The 12,955-nt window shown below is 43.8% G+C and overlaps 1 protein-coding gene across 1 annotated transcript in view; it reads left to right on the top strand.

Moving 5' to 3' along the window:
- Nucleotides 1-12,955, top strand: part of GLI3 (GLI family zinc finger 3) — a 204,528-nt gene that overhangs the window by 58,535 nt on the left and 133,038 nt on the right. The window contains exon 3 of the mRNA XM_034061895.1: nt 5,748-5,990. Within this exon, the coding sequence (XP_033917786.1) occupies nt 5,748-5,990 (243 nt within the window). The remainder of the gene's footprint in view (nt 1-5,747; nt 5,991-12,955) is intronic.

Below are 12,955 nucleotides of genomic sequence, written 5' to 3'. Positions count from 1 at the left end.
TCTTATCTAACAGATTCTGTAGCCTCTCATATGGTTGGAGTCTATTTTTAAAGTCAGTTATGAGCATTGTCCATCATATCTGTTAGTGTTCCCAGACTGTGTACTTCATGTGCTCTTGCTACAAGTGCAGGAAAATAACAAACTTGGGACTAAGACTGCCCAATTTAAACTACTGTACCCACCCAAACCAAACCTTTGGTTACAACATGCACTGTTTTTAAAGGCAGGCACAGCCCTACAGATGTATTTCATCCTGCTTTCCTCTTAAGATGGTCAGAGAGTAGTGATCAGTGTATGTATGAGGGAAGGTGCAGATGCATGTGTCCAGATGAGCCTGGCAGTTGCTCTGTGGCATTGTTTTGAGGAAGAAAATACCAAGTCTTAAACTTAGACCTTCTTAAGCATAAGTAAGGGAAATTGCTTTCTTACTTGGGTATCTATTCTATTAAGAATCTAAGTAGTCAGTCTTTTTTTACATTCCACACACTCCCCCCTTTCCTTCTGCCTCACAGCAACCTAAAATGCTACTTTTCTGGGAAAGACTGATATTCTGACTTCAGTTTTGTAATTTAATGATGGAGAGTTTCCTTAGTAAACCAAATTTAGAGTACTAGAATGCTTATCTTATATCCAGACCTTGAACATAAAAGGCATTTTATACCAGCAATTGTTCATTTAATGAGCAATTGCAGAGTGCAGGACGGTTAAGGGATTGAGCTATATGCACCATTATTGCAAGAAGTATTCTGAAATACCAGAAATAGGACGTAAGCTCTGATCAGGGGGACTGTGAGCACAATTACCTTCTTTTCAAATCCTTCTGTGACACTGCGGGAGGAAAAAGGACTTTGAAACTTGAAAGGAAAGAGCTTGCTTTCAACCTCAAAAGCTAGGAGGAAAGGGCTCTGAAATTTGCTCAGTATTCCCAATTCACCATTAGCCTGTTTCTTCCTTTAGCCTCAAGGCATTCTCCGCTTTTTGAAAAGATGTTAAGAAATTCAGTCACAATAGAGAGCCTAGTTTTGAACATGTTTCACTCAGTCCATTGAGGTCTGGTCTTCAGCCTTTGTGTGGGGTGAATTGAGCTGAGCAGCAAGCTGGTTGGGGAGAGGTGAATGAGCAGTCTCTGTGCAGTCACAAATTCTGGCAAAGAAAAGATTACCCTTTCCTTTATTTTACAATATGCATTCCTGTACAATCCTGCTAGTGGCAATATGCGGAGCCGAGCTTGTGCTTAGGTCAATATGGAGCACTTGGTTTATAGCAACTCTTGTTAAGTTTGTCTTGTAATTGAAGCTGCTGTTGACCTTGCTTGGAGACCATTTGTAAAACCGTTTATTTAGCATAAACTGAAATAATAAACCCTCCTTCTCTTAGGCCGATTGTGATAGGGTGACATTAGTTTGATTTAATGATTAGCCGCCTGACCCCTCAGCTAGAGAGAGCTGCTTGAATAGGGAGAGTTCACTAGGAAGCACACAGGAAGAATACTAATGAGCTTGTTAAATTTAGCATGGCACCAACCACTTTTAATTCCTCTAATGGGAGAAGCACTGCCTCAGAGTGGGGGGGAAGGGAGAGAGACAGCCAGAAGGAGAAGGAGGAATGAATGCCCACATCCCCGTAGCCAGAGAAACTTGGTCAAGAGAAGAGCTTGGAGGGAGCATCAGCCAGGGTCTCTCGGACTGAGTTGTAAGTACCTTGTCTTTTACCTAGCTGAGGTGTGTCGGCGGATTGCTCATGAGACAGTAATAATGCTCTCTGAGTTGCTCGCAGGAATGCAGTGCTGAAACTTCTTACATGGATAGATTAAACTGGGAGGCACTGGCTTGCTTAAGCAGGGTCTGTCTGGAGTGTGGTGAGACTGATGGGGTCTTTTGGGTGGTGTATCAATAGATCTCAACTTTTTCAGTTGCTGACTTTGAAAGGTTTAAAGTAAAAAAGCTTCTATTTTTGTCTTGGTCTACAACAAAAAAAGACAAACCCCAATTCAACAGGAAAGAAAGTTTAATGGATTTCTGCATTAGGGTTGGGTCTGTCCCGACTCTTGATATTCCAGATAAATTAGCTTAGCAATTAAAAGTGTTTGCTGTCCAGGGTGAGCTTTCTGAAAAAGTTCGTTGATTAAATGAGGGTTTCTTGGTGCTCAGCACTTGTGATAAAAACTGCTTCTGATCAGAAGTGCAGGATTAAACCGGGTGTTTCTTAGTGGATGGGAGCATCTTCGATTAACGCGATCGCTCCAGGCTGGGCACTTGTAACGTGTGTCTCACTGCTGCCTTGTTAACACAGCATAGGGTGTACGTGAAGAAAGAGAAGCTTATGCAGATTGCTCTTGGGGCCTGATTACTCTTCTTTTGTGGTTTAACCCCTCTCTTGCACCCGCACAAAGTGGAACGAGCTATGCTGGAATTGGTGGCATCACAGCAGCAGGAAGCAAATGGAGATACAAGGGAGGATCAGGCCCTTTAACTTGAGCATTTTCTCTTTGCAAGGCTTTAATAAATAGGATGTTTCTTTTGACCCTAAAGCTGGCCACTTCTAAAATGCAAGCAGAGAGCAGTAACAGTTGTTGTGTATTTGGCTGTGAGCCCCTTTTGGCAGATGCCGCTGGAGAAGCGGGCTGTTTGCTGATGCTTTTGCTGCAGAGTCCCACTTGTTGCCATGGTGGGCAGCATGTTTCTGTCAATAATTTGGCCTGGCGCGGCTCGCCCGCACTTACTCTGAAAACTCTATTGAATGATTCAGCTGAAACAGAACAAGATTAGACAGCTTGTGCCTTTTGGCGCGCTGGAGTGGCTCGCCTGCCCTGGGGAGAGTCGGCAGCATTAGTTACTGCGGGAGGAGTTTCCCACTCGGGAGCTCCTGCAAACCGCTTGCCTGCTCGTGTCCCGGAGCATGGGTGCTGTCAAGTTGCTCTATCAAAAGCAGCTCAGCGGTGTGGAGCATGAAGTTAGTGAAGTGTTTTGGCTATTGAATATACCTTCTTACTGCACAGATAATCCTGTTTACTGAAGTCCTGCTGGGGAGTTCTTAAATGGCAAATAAAAATGGTTTCAGTTCTAACATCACACACTGGTACTTTCGTAATGGGGAGAGACTTGGTTGATGCAGATGTAAAAATACTGCTTCTTTTAATTCGGTTTTTGTTTGGAGTTTTTTCCCCTCAAGGAACCAAAAGAAAAAGCTGATTAAAACAAACCACATTTTTCCTTTAGTTTCAAAGTTACTGGAAGTAGGTTTTGAATTTCATTCGGCAATTTGGAAAATGAGCTTGCTCCATAGCAGTCGCTACCTTGATTCATGACACATGCATGTTTCAAGAGGGAAAGAATAAATGTGGAGCCTGCAGACAGACGTCAGCTCCTTGTTGTATCCCAGGATGGCAGTTTTAACAAATACTATCTTTATATGGAAGAGTAAAAGAACTGAAATCCTATCTGATCCTTGGATTGATTATACAGCCCCACAAATCACTCCAGCTTGCTGCTTTCTGTGCCGTGGTAGCACAGGTTAGTTTGCTCTGCTTGAGGGTCTGTCAGGATTTCAGCTGGAGTGTAATCCCCTATTTTTACAAGAGTTTACATCTCATCAGTGAAAGTTCACTCTAGGTTGAAATTTACCATAAAAGACTCTGGCTAGAGAGAAACGTGATGGAAAATACGACTTTGGGGTGTTTTGTTTTCTTTATTTTTCGGTTATACAAGCAGCTTTCTAAAAACCTCATATAATTTTTAAAGTTTTTAAACTCCCTTCTTGCAGTTCGCTAACTAAAACCAGCTTTGGTGTAAAAAGTTGAAACCTTAAACCCTGCTAATCCAGAGCAGGGACCGGTGCCTGTGCATATTAATAAAAAGTAGAAAAGGGCAAAGGGTTTAAACTCTGCAGTGCTGTTGTCCGTTTCCATTAACTCTTTCTCCTCAGACCCAAGCCTGAAAAAGCTCCGTATGGAGAATTACTGCTGGCTGTTAAAGGAATTCAGTCCCTGGAAGATGCTGATAAGTCAGCAGACCCCGGTTGCTGTAATACTCAGAGATAGGAAAATAATTAAGCACTCAATAGGCTACACTGCTGGGTTTTCTTGTTGTAGGTACCTGGGAGGAGAGGGGGCAGGGAGAAGCCTACTGAGCACTGCGTTCAAAGGAATGGCGTAGCTAGTTTGTGCATATAATGGCCAAAAATTCAGCTCCAGGTATCTAAGTACAGAGCCTGCTTCTAATCTAATTCACATGAAGGCAAATAGATCGAGTTAGGCTGGTGTCAGGCTTGATGAAAGTAGCGTCCTGGTGAATTGCTGGCTGGCGCTTTTGGTGCGTGAATGAGTGCACCAGGGCAAGGTACAAGTGAGAAGTTAGCCCTGATCTCCGATCTCTGACAACTTGAGTGCAATCTTGGCACCATTGTCAATGATCCTTCCTTGCCTGTGTGTTGTAGAGTAGGTGTACCTTAGCTTTATTTCCTAAGGGCGTTTTCATTTCCTTTCTACTTAGCTATTTTTGTGCCTGGTGTTTAATAACGTGAGGTTCCTCGTGTACTTCTAGAACTGTGGAACAACTTCTGAAGCTGAGCGTATGTACCAGTACTACTTCAAGATGTATTGGTGTGCACCCACATGTGAGGCACGGTTGACTTGGACAGGGCTGTACTCGGAGCATGCCTGGTATCAGCCAAGGGTTACAGCCAGCAATCATGCTTTGTTTAGAGAAAGGTCTCTGTATTTCAAAGCAATAATGCAACTTAAGGAGAGCAGCTACAACAGAGCTAACAAAACCCCTCTGGCATGTGTAAAATGTACCCAGGAACACGCATCTGGCTTTTGAGGAACAGAACCACTTGGCTTGGTTTCTGAAGGGTACATGTGGCTCCCAGGGGTAAAAATTCCTGTGGGAGCAGAGGGTTGCTTCAGCTGCTGGCTCTAGGGCTGTCTGCAAGGGAAGGCTGGTAGAGCTGTCCTCAGGAGGCTCTTCTCCCCCTACAAGTGGTACCATAGGCTTGTTCCAGACAGGCTTGAGTTTGACTCTTGTAATTATTCCCCCACCTTTTCCCTTTGTTCATTTGAACAAGAATTTGAGGATTTGTTTGTGTGGATATGGGGAAAAAAAGTGGGATGGGGAGCATGCTCCCACCCGCTGGCACACTGGTCTATGTGGTGACCCTGTTAGAGCAGATGGCCTCACTTGGGCCTGCCTGATGCTGCTGGTGCTGTATCTTAAGCAATTTTATTGTTGCCCACCTTCCTTCTGCTCGCTGCTGACCTTCCTGCAAGTCTCCAGCCTCTCACACGAGCAATCCTGAGGCACTGGAGCTGGGCCGCAGGGCAGCGGTGGGTGGCTGGGTTTGATTTAGACCCTGCTGTTGGGGTTCATCTTCTCCTCTTCGTGACAAATTGTTTCTTGCCTCCCCATCAGGCAGCCCAAACTCCCAGTCTCTTTGTCCCAGAGGCAAGAAAACAGCAAGCCTGTGTCTGCCCTTGCACAATTGATAGCCCTGCCGGTAGGAACATCGGCGCATGGGTGACGATGATCTACTGCCCAGCAGCCTCCCGCTTGGAGCAGGCAGCCTTCCCCAGAGCATCCCTCATAGCCACACGTGCACCTACTGTCACCAACTTGCACCGTGAGGAGGGGGTGATGAGGAGGAGGGAGGGGGAAGAACTTTTCTTTATTCTGTTAGCTATAAATGGGCTAAAAGTGCGTGTCTCTCTTCCCCCTTCCCTTCTTTCTTTCTTCTCCCTCGTTTTTTTGCAGAGGATGAAAGTCCTGGGCAGACCTATCACAGAGAGAGAAGGAACGCGATCACAATGCAGCCGCAGGGTGGGCAAGGCCTCGGCAAGATCAGTGAAGAGCCTTCCACGTCGAGTGAGGAAAGGGCCTCATTAATCAAGAAAGAGATCCATGGATCTATATCGCACCTTCCCGAACCTTCTGTACCTTACCGTGGGACGCTGTTTACTATGGACCCCCGAAACGGTTACATGGACCCTCATTACCGTGAGTATTGAGCACTGAGTCATTTGGGGATGCAAAGTTGGAAGGCTCTCAAGGCTGTCAAGTGTAATGTGATTTCTGTTTGTCACCTTGCATTGTGTCCAGGGAGGACTGCCTTGTCTGGGGGGGGCTTGAGGTAAACACAGTCTTCGCTATGAAGTTAGAAACCAGGGTGCAGCTTGAAATCACCACAGGCCTCTGCAAAACAACTTCCACAGGACATCTCATCTGTTGCTAATCCTCCTCAGCCATCCAGGGTTGCGTTTGCCCCACCTCCTTAATACAAGAAGGAGGAGGGGGGGAAGACTCATTACAGACAGCACAGAAGGAAAATGAAACAGGCCTTAAAATCCCTCTTTTAAAATAATGTTCAAGTATGGTATTCAGAGGAAGGACTGTGCCTTGTTCAGTGAGGAATTGCAGGGGGTTGGGAACTGGAAGGCTTGTTGCTGTGTTTTGGGAGGCTTTGTTTCAGAGGCTTTTTAGGGATTTGTGTGTGTTTGACTCCGTGGGCTCATGGAGTGGCTTTGCCGTTTTCTTCCCTGAAGTTTTAGGGCAGGAAAAAAAGGCAAATGTTTTCAACTTCTGAATTCCTGCTCAGGCATTAATAAAGAAGTAAGAAATTAACTGACACTTGAACACAGATGTGGAATTGATTTCTCCACAGGCAAAATAGGAGGGAGTTAAGCAATTTTTTTTTTCATCTGCTTCTAGTTTACAAAAAAAGAAAGGAAAAAAAAAGAACCCATTTAGTTGTGTAGTAATGAAGTACATCTTGAGGTGTCAAGGCTTGTGCCTTTTGATTACAGATTTATCACCCAGTCAGGATACAGATTTGCCATTTAACCTTCCAGTCTCCAGTTCCAGATGATAGGCTTAAGACCCACAAAGAGGGGCCAGTCTGTGTTGGGGTTTTTTTGCCTTCCACATCATTCAGAAATTTGAGTGTTTTAAGGCAAAAGGTCATTAGCCAGATGACTGATTAGTGAGGACAGCTGATTAGTGCATGTTTTTTCGCTAAGGAAAGTGCCAGGGATAAAAGCTAATTTTATCCCTTCATTAGTTGGGCTAGCAGCAAAGGGGAATGTTCACTCATCAGGGTGCAGATCAAAGTATGTCTTGCACAACCTTAAGTCTCACCAGCCTCCTTTAACAAAAAAAAAAGCAAGCCTGATTGTTAATAAGGATGGAGGTATTATGAGAAACGGAACACTTGTTGTCTTTGTAGTTTGGATCAGTATTTAGGGGAAAAGTTTGCAGTTAAGCTTTTGAGCTCTCTTTCAGTGTAGGCAGTTGGTTTCTGTGCACCCTCCTCCTGCTCTCTCACACAGCCCTGCTCAAACCCTCTGGGAGAGTTACTCATCTCTCTGCCTAGCAGGATGTGCTGCAGCGCACCAGCAGCAGACTCCTCTGCCAGAGAGAGGAGTGGATGTGCAGAGTGAAGGACCGCTCATGAGACACGGCATGTAGAGAAGTGGGAGCTTGTGGGTCAGAGACACACCATTTGTAGCTTATAGTTTGTTAATGAAACCCCCAAATCTGGGGGGTTTATTCCCCTTATTAGGGAAACCAGATAGCTTCTCTGTAGGCACTACAGCTGTGGAGAGGTGAAATGTGTGACAAATACAACCTCCCAAATAAGCAGCAAACATTATGCTGAATTTAGTGGTAATGACTGCTGCTTTGACCATCTGACCAGCTGCCAGCTTGCTCCTTAAATCTAGTTCAAGATGTTATTGATACTACTGAAAATTCAGGCTGGAGAAGGGCTGACCAGTTGGAATGAGTCTGAGTGGTTTGCATTTAGTTTTTTTGTGACATTGAATTTGAGAGTTCTCAATTTAATGTAGCTACTGCATCTGTATAGTGACCAATAACACTAGCTGGTTGGGATATGTGGGCTCCTAGAAAAACACTGATGTCAGAAATTGGGAGAACAGCAGAAGTTACAACGGCAGAGAAACAGGAGATGAGTTAATTTTAAATGAGCAACATGATGTTGAAGCAGAAGGCTAAGTCAGAAAACATCAGATGGGCAGACCTGTTTCACCACTGCTGTTGTGAGCTGGACATTGCTGCTACTTAGTGATTTATAAAAATTCCTCAAGCTATTAATGTCATCTAAAGAGCCATCATGCTTTTATTTACCTTTAATAGATGTGATATGGAAGGACAACTAAAGAGATAAATGTCTAGTTAGATTTATAGGAAGGCAGACAGGCTCACTGAAATTTTCATAGTGGTTGTATCATTTATATATGTAAGACATGCTTTCATCCAAGTGGTGACTGTATTCAGGCTGACAGTTATAGTGGTCCGTATGAAAAAGGCTGAATAATGTAAACACACCCCAGTCCCACTGTAGCAACAGGTGAAAAACCAGTAAGTCTATTGTTCCCTTCCTTAGTTTCTTGCCAGTTTTGCTGGGCATATGGATAGAAAACACTGTTTTAATTCAACACAGTCAGATATGTAAACACTCACAGTAATTTCTTAGTTTCTCTGTGGTTGGAAAATACAGACTTTTCAAGATGCCTAATTTGTGCTTCTATTTATACCCACTTTGTATTTAAAAGTGTGGGCAGGCTTCCTGTAAGACAGGAAAAGGGAAAATAATTTTTTTTTAAGAAAGACATCTGTATATTTTTATGGCAAGAAAAGAAAAAGAGCATTTAAGTCAGTTGTGTGTGGAAGGCATGTCCCCTCCAGGAGCTGCAGTTATTAGAAACAACCCCAGTGCTTTGCAGTTCTACATGTAAATACGTGTGCCTCTCTGTGCATTGCAGGACTTTTTTGTTCTCATTTTTCTTCCCTAATTAAAATGAATGTTGTAAAAGTTGGAAATAATAGTTCCCATATATGTGGAATAAATACCTCATGGAGGGGGAGTTTGCTCTCCTGCAGAGTGCTGCGGGTGGGGATAATGGTTGTGTTTCAAGTGGACCGGCTTTTCAGACAGCTGGGATGAAACATGCCATAGAGCTGGCAGCCCTTCTGCACTGCCAGAGAACCCCTCAACCATTTAGCAGCAGAGGAAAAGAACGTGGCCTCATGCTCAGCTCACAGCCTTCTATCCTCGAGGGATAAGAGGGAAAACATACAGGCCTGAACCAGAAAGCTTTATTTTCTGTCTTTTTTTGTTATGTATTTCTTAATCACCATTTAAACAAAGTGTGGAGGTCTTGGGTTTGGGATTGTTTTAAACTTTTTATAAACTTTTTTTCTGTTTAAAAGCTTTAGGGCAGATGACAAAAATGCTGGAGTTTGCCTTCAAGTGTTGCGCCTTTTCTCCATTGAAGAGAGCAGGGTCACTGAGATTAATCACAGTGTTTCTGAAATAGATTTAAACCCATGTGTTTCCCAAACACTGATTGCAGTGGTAGTCAGAGCCCCTTGTTAGTGTAGATTCTGTCTCTAGAGGTGGGGCTGAGGCAGGGGTGGTGGGGATAGCAATTTCTCTTTGTTATGCTCTTTCCCAGTTTTAATTCTCATGCAGATTTATGGCAGTGCTAAGGCTGCCTGTCTCACAAGTCATTCCTCATGGAAAAAATGAATCATTCCTGGTGTAAACACTTTGATTTAAAACATACTGCTGGTATTCTTCCCTGGGTTTCACAGCTCATCTGAAAGAATTGTTCGTACCTAATTAGTAAAGCCTGAAGAATTATCTTAAGTAAAAAGCAGTGACAGTTCAGTTGGCTCTGATCTAACAATCTGTATATACCGGAATGGCCATGGTAGGATTCTCTTTCTGGGACATCACTTCATCTCCAAAAGGTTGCACTGGATGTAGCTGAAAGCAGGAACTCCTTTTTTTTCCCCTCTTTTTTTGTCTTTTACCTCCTTACCAGAGCTGCTGGTATTCTGCTGGCTTTGAAGCTTCTGTGTCTTGGGAGGTGGGAACTGCTTATTGCACGTTTCATAGGATTAACCCTCCTAAGGTATTGATTGCCCTCAGTTCCCACTGAATGTCCCTGGACTTGTGCTTTTTAAGGATCGAGCACTGCATAACTGCCTGGGTTAGATTACCCATTGTTAGTGTCATCTCAAAATCAATTGGCAACATGAGCAGAAGACCACAGTGAGGAAAATCCAGTGCAGGTTCACGGGATGCACTTGTTTATTTACTGAGCTTTAATTTCTACTGACAAGAAATCCTCTTTCTTTCATCTACCCCTAGAAGAGGAAAGGCAGGCGAAATCAGATTCTGTTTCTGGAAATGCAAACAGGTAGCTGGAAACACGGTCTTACAATGCTTTAAGTAAAAGCTATGGCTTTTCATGGCAGTGGTGCTTGAACCATGAAGGCCAGCGATGACAATTAGATCAGTCCAGATGAGAGCTCACAGATACAAGTCCTCATTTGCTTTGTAGAGGGGGGAGCTAGTGGCCTCCCTTGTCTCCCCTGGTACATTTTGGAACTCCAGAGGTACAAATGGAGTGTTCCAAAGTGAGCATTTAACTTGCCTATAGCTTCTCAGTGTCATGGGGTGGCATGAGCCTGGGACAGCTTTTAGCAGAGGGTTTCCCTCCAGCCTTGTTAGAGAGCGGTAGGAGAGTGTCAGTAAGGAATCCTTGTAGAGATTTAGGGCTGGGGTCTTCAGAGACATTTAGGGGCTTTCCAGTTTCAAAGCGAGCTTGGCCTCTTAATACCTCTGAAAATCTGGGTCCTAATTCTTAGCTCTTTCAGCAGCCTTTTGCAGGGGAGGGGCTTAAGTGCTCCAGTAACAAAACTCTCCACTGACAGTGATTTATGGGGTGGGTTCCAAATGTTGTCATGGAGGGATAGTTGAAAAAAGGGGAAGTCTAAAGCTTTTCATAAAGCCCACAGGAAAAACAAAAAGCCTATAGTATAAAAGTGAATGTCAGATTACTGGTGTCAGCTGAACAACTGAAACGGTGGTCTTCAAGAAAAATCAGCATGTTTGCATTAAAAGATTTGGGGATAAAAAATCTAAAATATAATAGTATCTTTCAGTAGCCTCCAACAAAAAGAAAATGTTACTGTTCTCAAAATCAGAGTCAGAGACAACTTCAGTTTGAAATTCAGGAAGGTGCTGCAGACCTCGTAAGCTTAGCAGCTTATAAATGGCAAAATGTCCAAGATGCCTCCCAAACCTCCTGGGTTGTGTTTGGGAAGTTCTGCTTATTATGAGTATTCCTGCCTGTTTCTCTGGAGGAATTCTGTGGCATAAACAGTCTTGTGAGAGCCCTGGAGTTGATGCCCCTCCGAATCTCTCACTTGGAAGTAACAATTGCACCCATAGATTTGCTCCTACAAGTAGGACATTGAGACGACCTGTCTTCTACATGGTTTTCTCTTTCTGCAGTATGAGACAGGCTGCAGAGCTGCCAGCATCTGTAAGGCCTTGATACGTGATGTGGTTGAGAAGCTGAAAGGTGATCTCTCAGTAGTTCTTTATTTTGTTTTGATTTTAAGTTTAGGTGAATACATACCTTTGAATATTACAGAATCACAGAATCCCAAGGGTTGGAAGGGACCTCAAAAGATCATCTAGTCCAACCCCCTGCAAGAGCAGGGTAACCTAGAGTACATCACACAGGAACTTGTCCAGGCAGGCCTTGAATATCTCCAATGTAGGAGACTCCACAACCCCCCTGGGCAACCTGTTCCAGTGCTCTGTCATTCTTACAGTAAAGAAGTTCTTCCTGATGTTAACGTGGAACCTCCTATGCTCCAGTTTAGACCCATTGTGCCTTGTCCTATCACTGGATATCACTGAAAAAAGCCTAGCTCCATCATCGTGACATCCACCCTTTACATATTTGTAAACACTGATGAGGTCACCCCTCAGTCTCTTCTTCTCCAAGCTAAAGAGCCCCAGCTCCCTCAGCCTCTCCTCATAAGGGAGGTGTTCCACTCCCTTCATCATCTTTGTGACTCTGCGCTGGACTCTTTCAAGAAATTCCTTGTCCTTCTTGAACTGAGGGGCCCAGAATATTGACTTTTTTCTTGTTGTTACCAGTAGTATTAATTTCAGCTGGAACCTATGGGCAGTGATACGGAAAGAGGTGATCATGTTTGTGTGGAGGGCAGAATTAGGGTATTTATGATGACTCCTATGGTCCTGTAATTCTGCTGGACTTCAAAATTTTCATGTAGTGAGGACCCCATTAAGAGAAAATGAACCCCTAAAGAGAATTTACCCACCAGGCGCTACCAGGTATGGAGCCTTCTGAGAAGCAGATGGATTCTGTTGTTCTCTCCTTTTTTTTTGGTTGTTCAGGTGCATGTAAGCTGTTGGGTGAGGTTTTATCTTTATTTTCCCATTCCTGAAAAAGAGAAAAGAAATGTAAACCCCCTCTTTCACATACTGATTTGGTTTGTCACTTAAACCTATTGTAGATACTTTACAGTATGTGTTTGTTGTATACTGCCTTTATGGAAGGAGACAATACATTTCTCAGAGCCATAGAATCATAGTTATGACCTGGGGGGGGGTAAGCCAAGAAATAATGTAATCTATTTCTAGCCTCAAGGCAGATCAGCTGTCCCTAAATCAGGAGAGAATGAAAACCTGCTTCAGGAGTTGCTGTGTCCCTTGATACGTGGGCATTTCTGTCTTTAAGAGCCTTGTGACAAGATCTGTAGCGGATTTGGATTGATGGTTGTGTCCCTACATGGTAACTTCCATAACATCGGCAGCTGGAAGGTGGGGAAAAAGATAAAATTAGAAGCCATAAAAGTCTTTTGAGTTGAGAAATTTGGAGAAATTTACTCTTCCCTCCTAGAGATCTGCTGGCATGCAGATATGGTACTTCCCATTGCTGTGCACCAAACCCCCCCAGCCTGACACATAACTGTGGTGCTCATTGCTACCATTTCAACAGGCAAGATCATTAATTTCTTCTTTTTATTAGTTATCAGAGTGATCTTTGTACTGTTGAGGCTGTGTAGCGCAAGTGGTTAGCCAAGTATGACAGGTATGTAGAGAACTAGGGGCCAAA

This window comes from Melopsittacus undulatus, chromosome 1 (genome assembly GCF_012275295.1).
Source record: "Melopsittacus undulatus isolate bMelUnd1 chromosome 1, bMelUnd1.mat.Z, whole genome shotgun sequence".
NCBI classification, from domain to species: domain Eukaryota; kingdom Metazoa; phylum Chordata; class Aves; order Psittaciformes; family Psittaculidae; genus Melopsittacus; species Melopsittacus undulatus.
The sequence above is the reverse complement of the archived record's forward strand: the minus strand, read 5'-3'. Positions and strand labels throughout refer to the sequence as shown.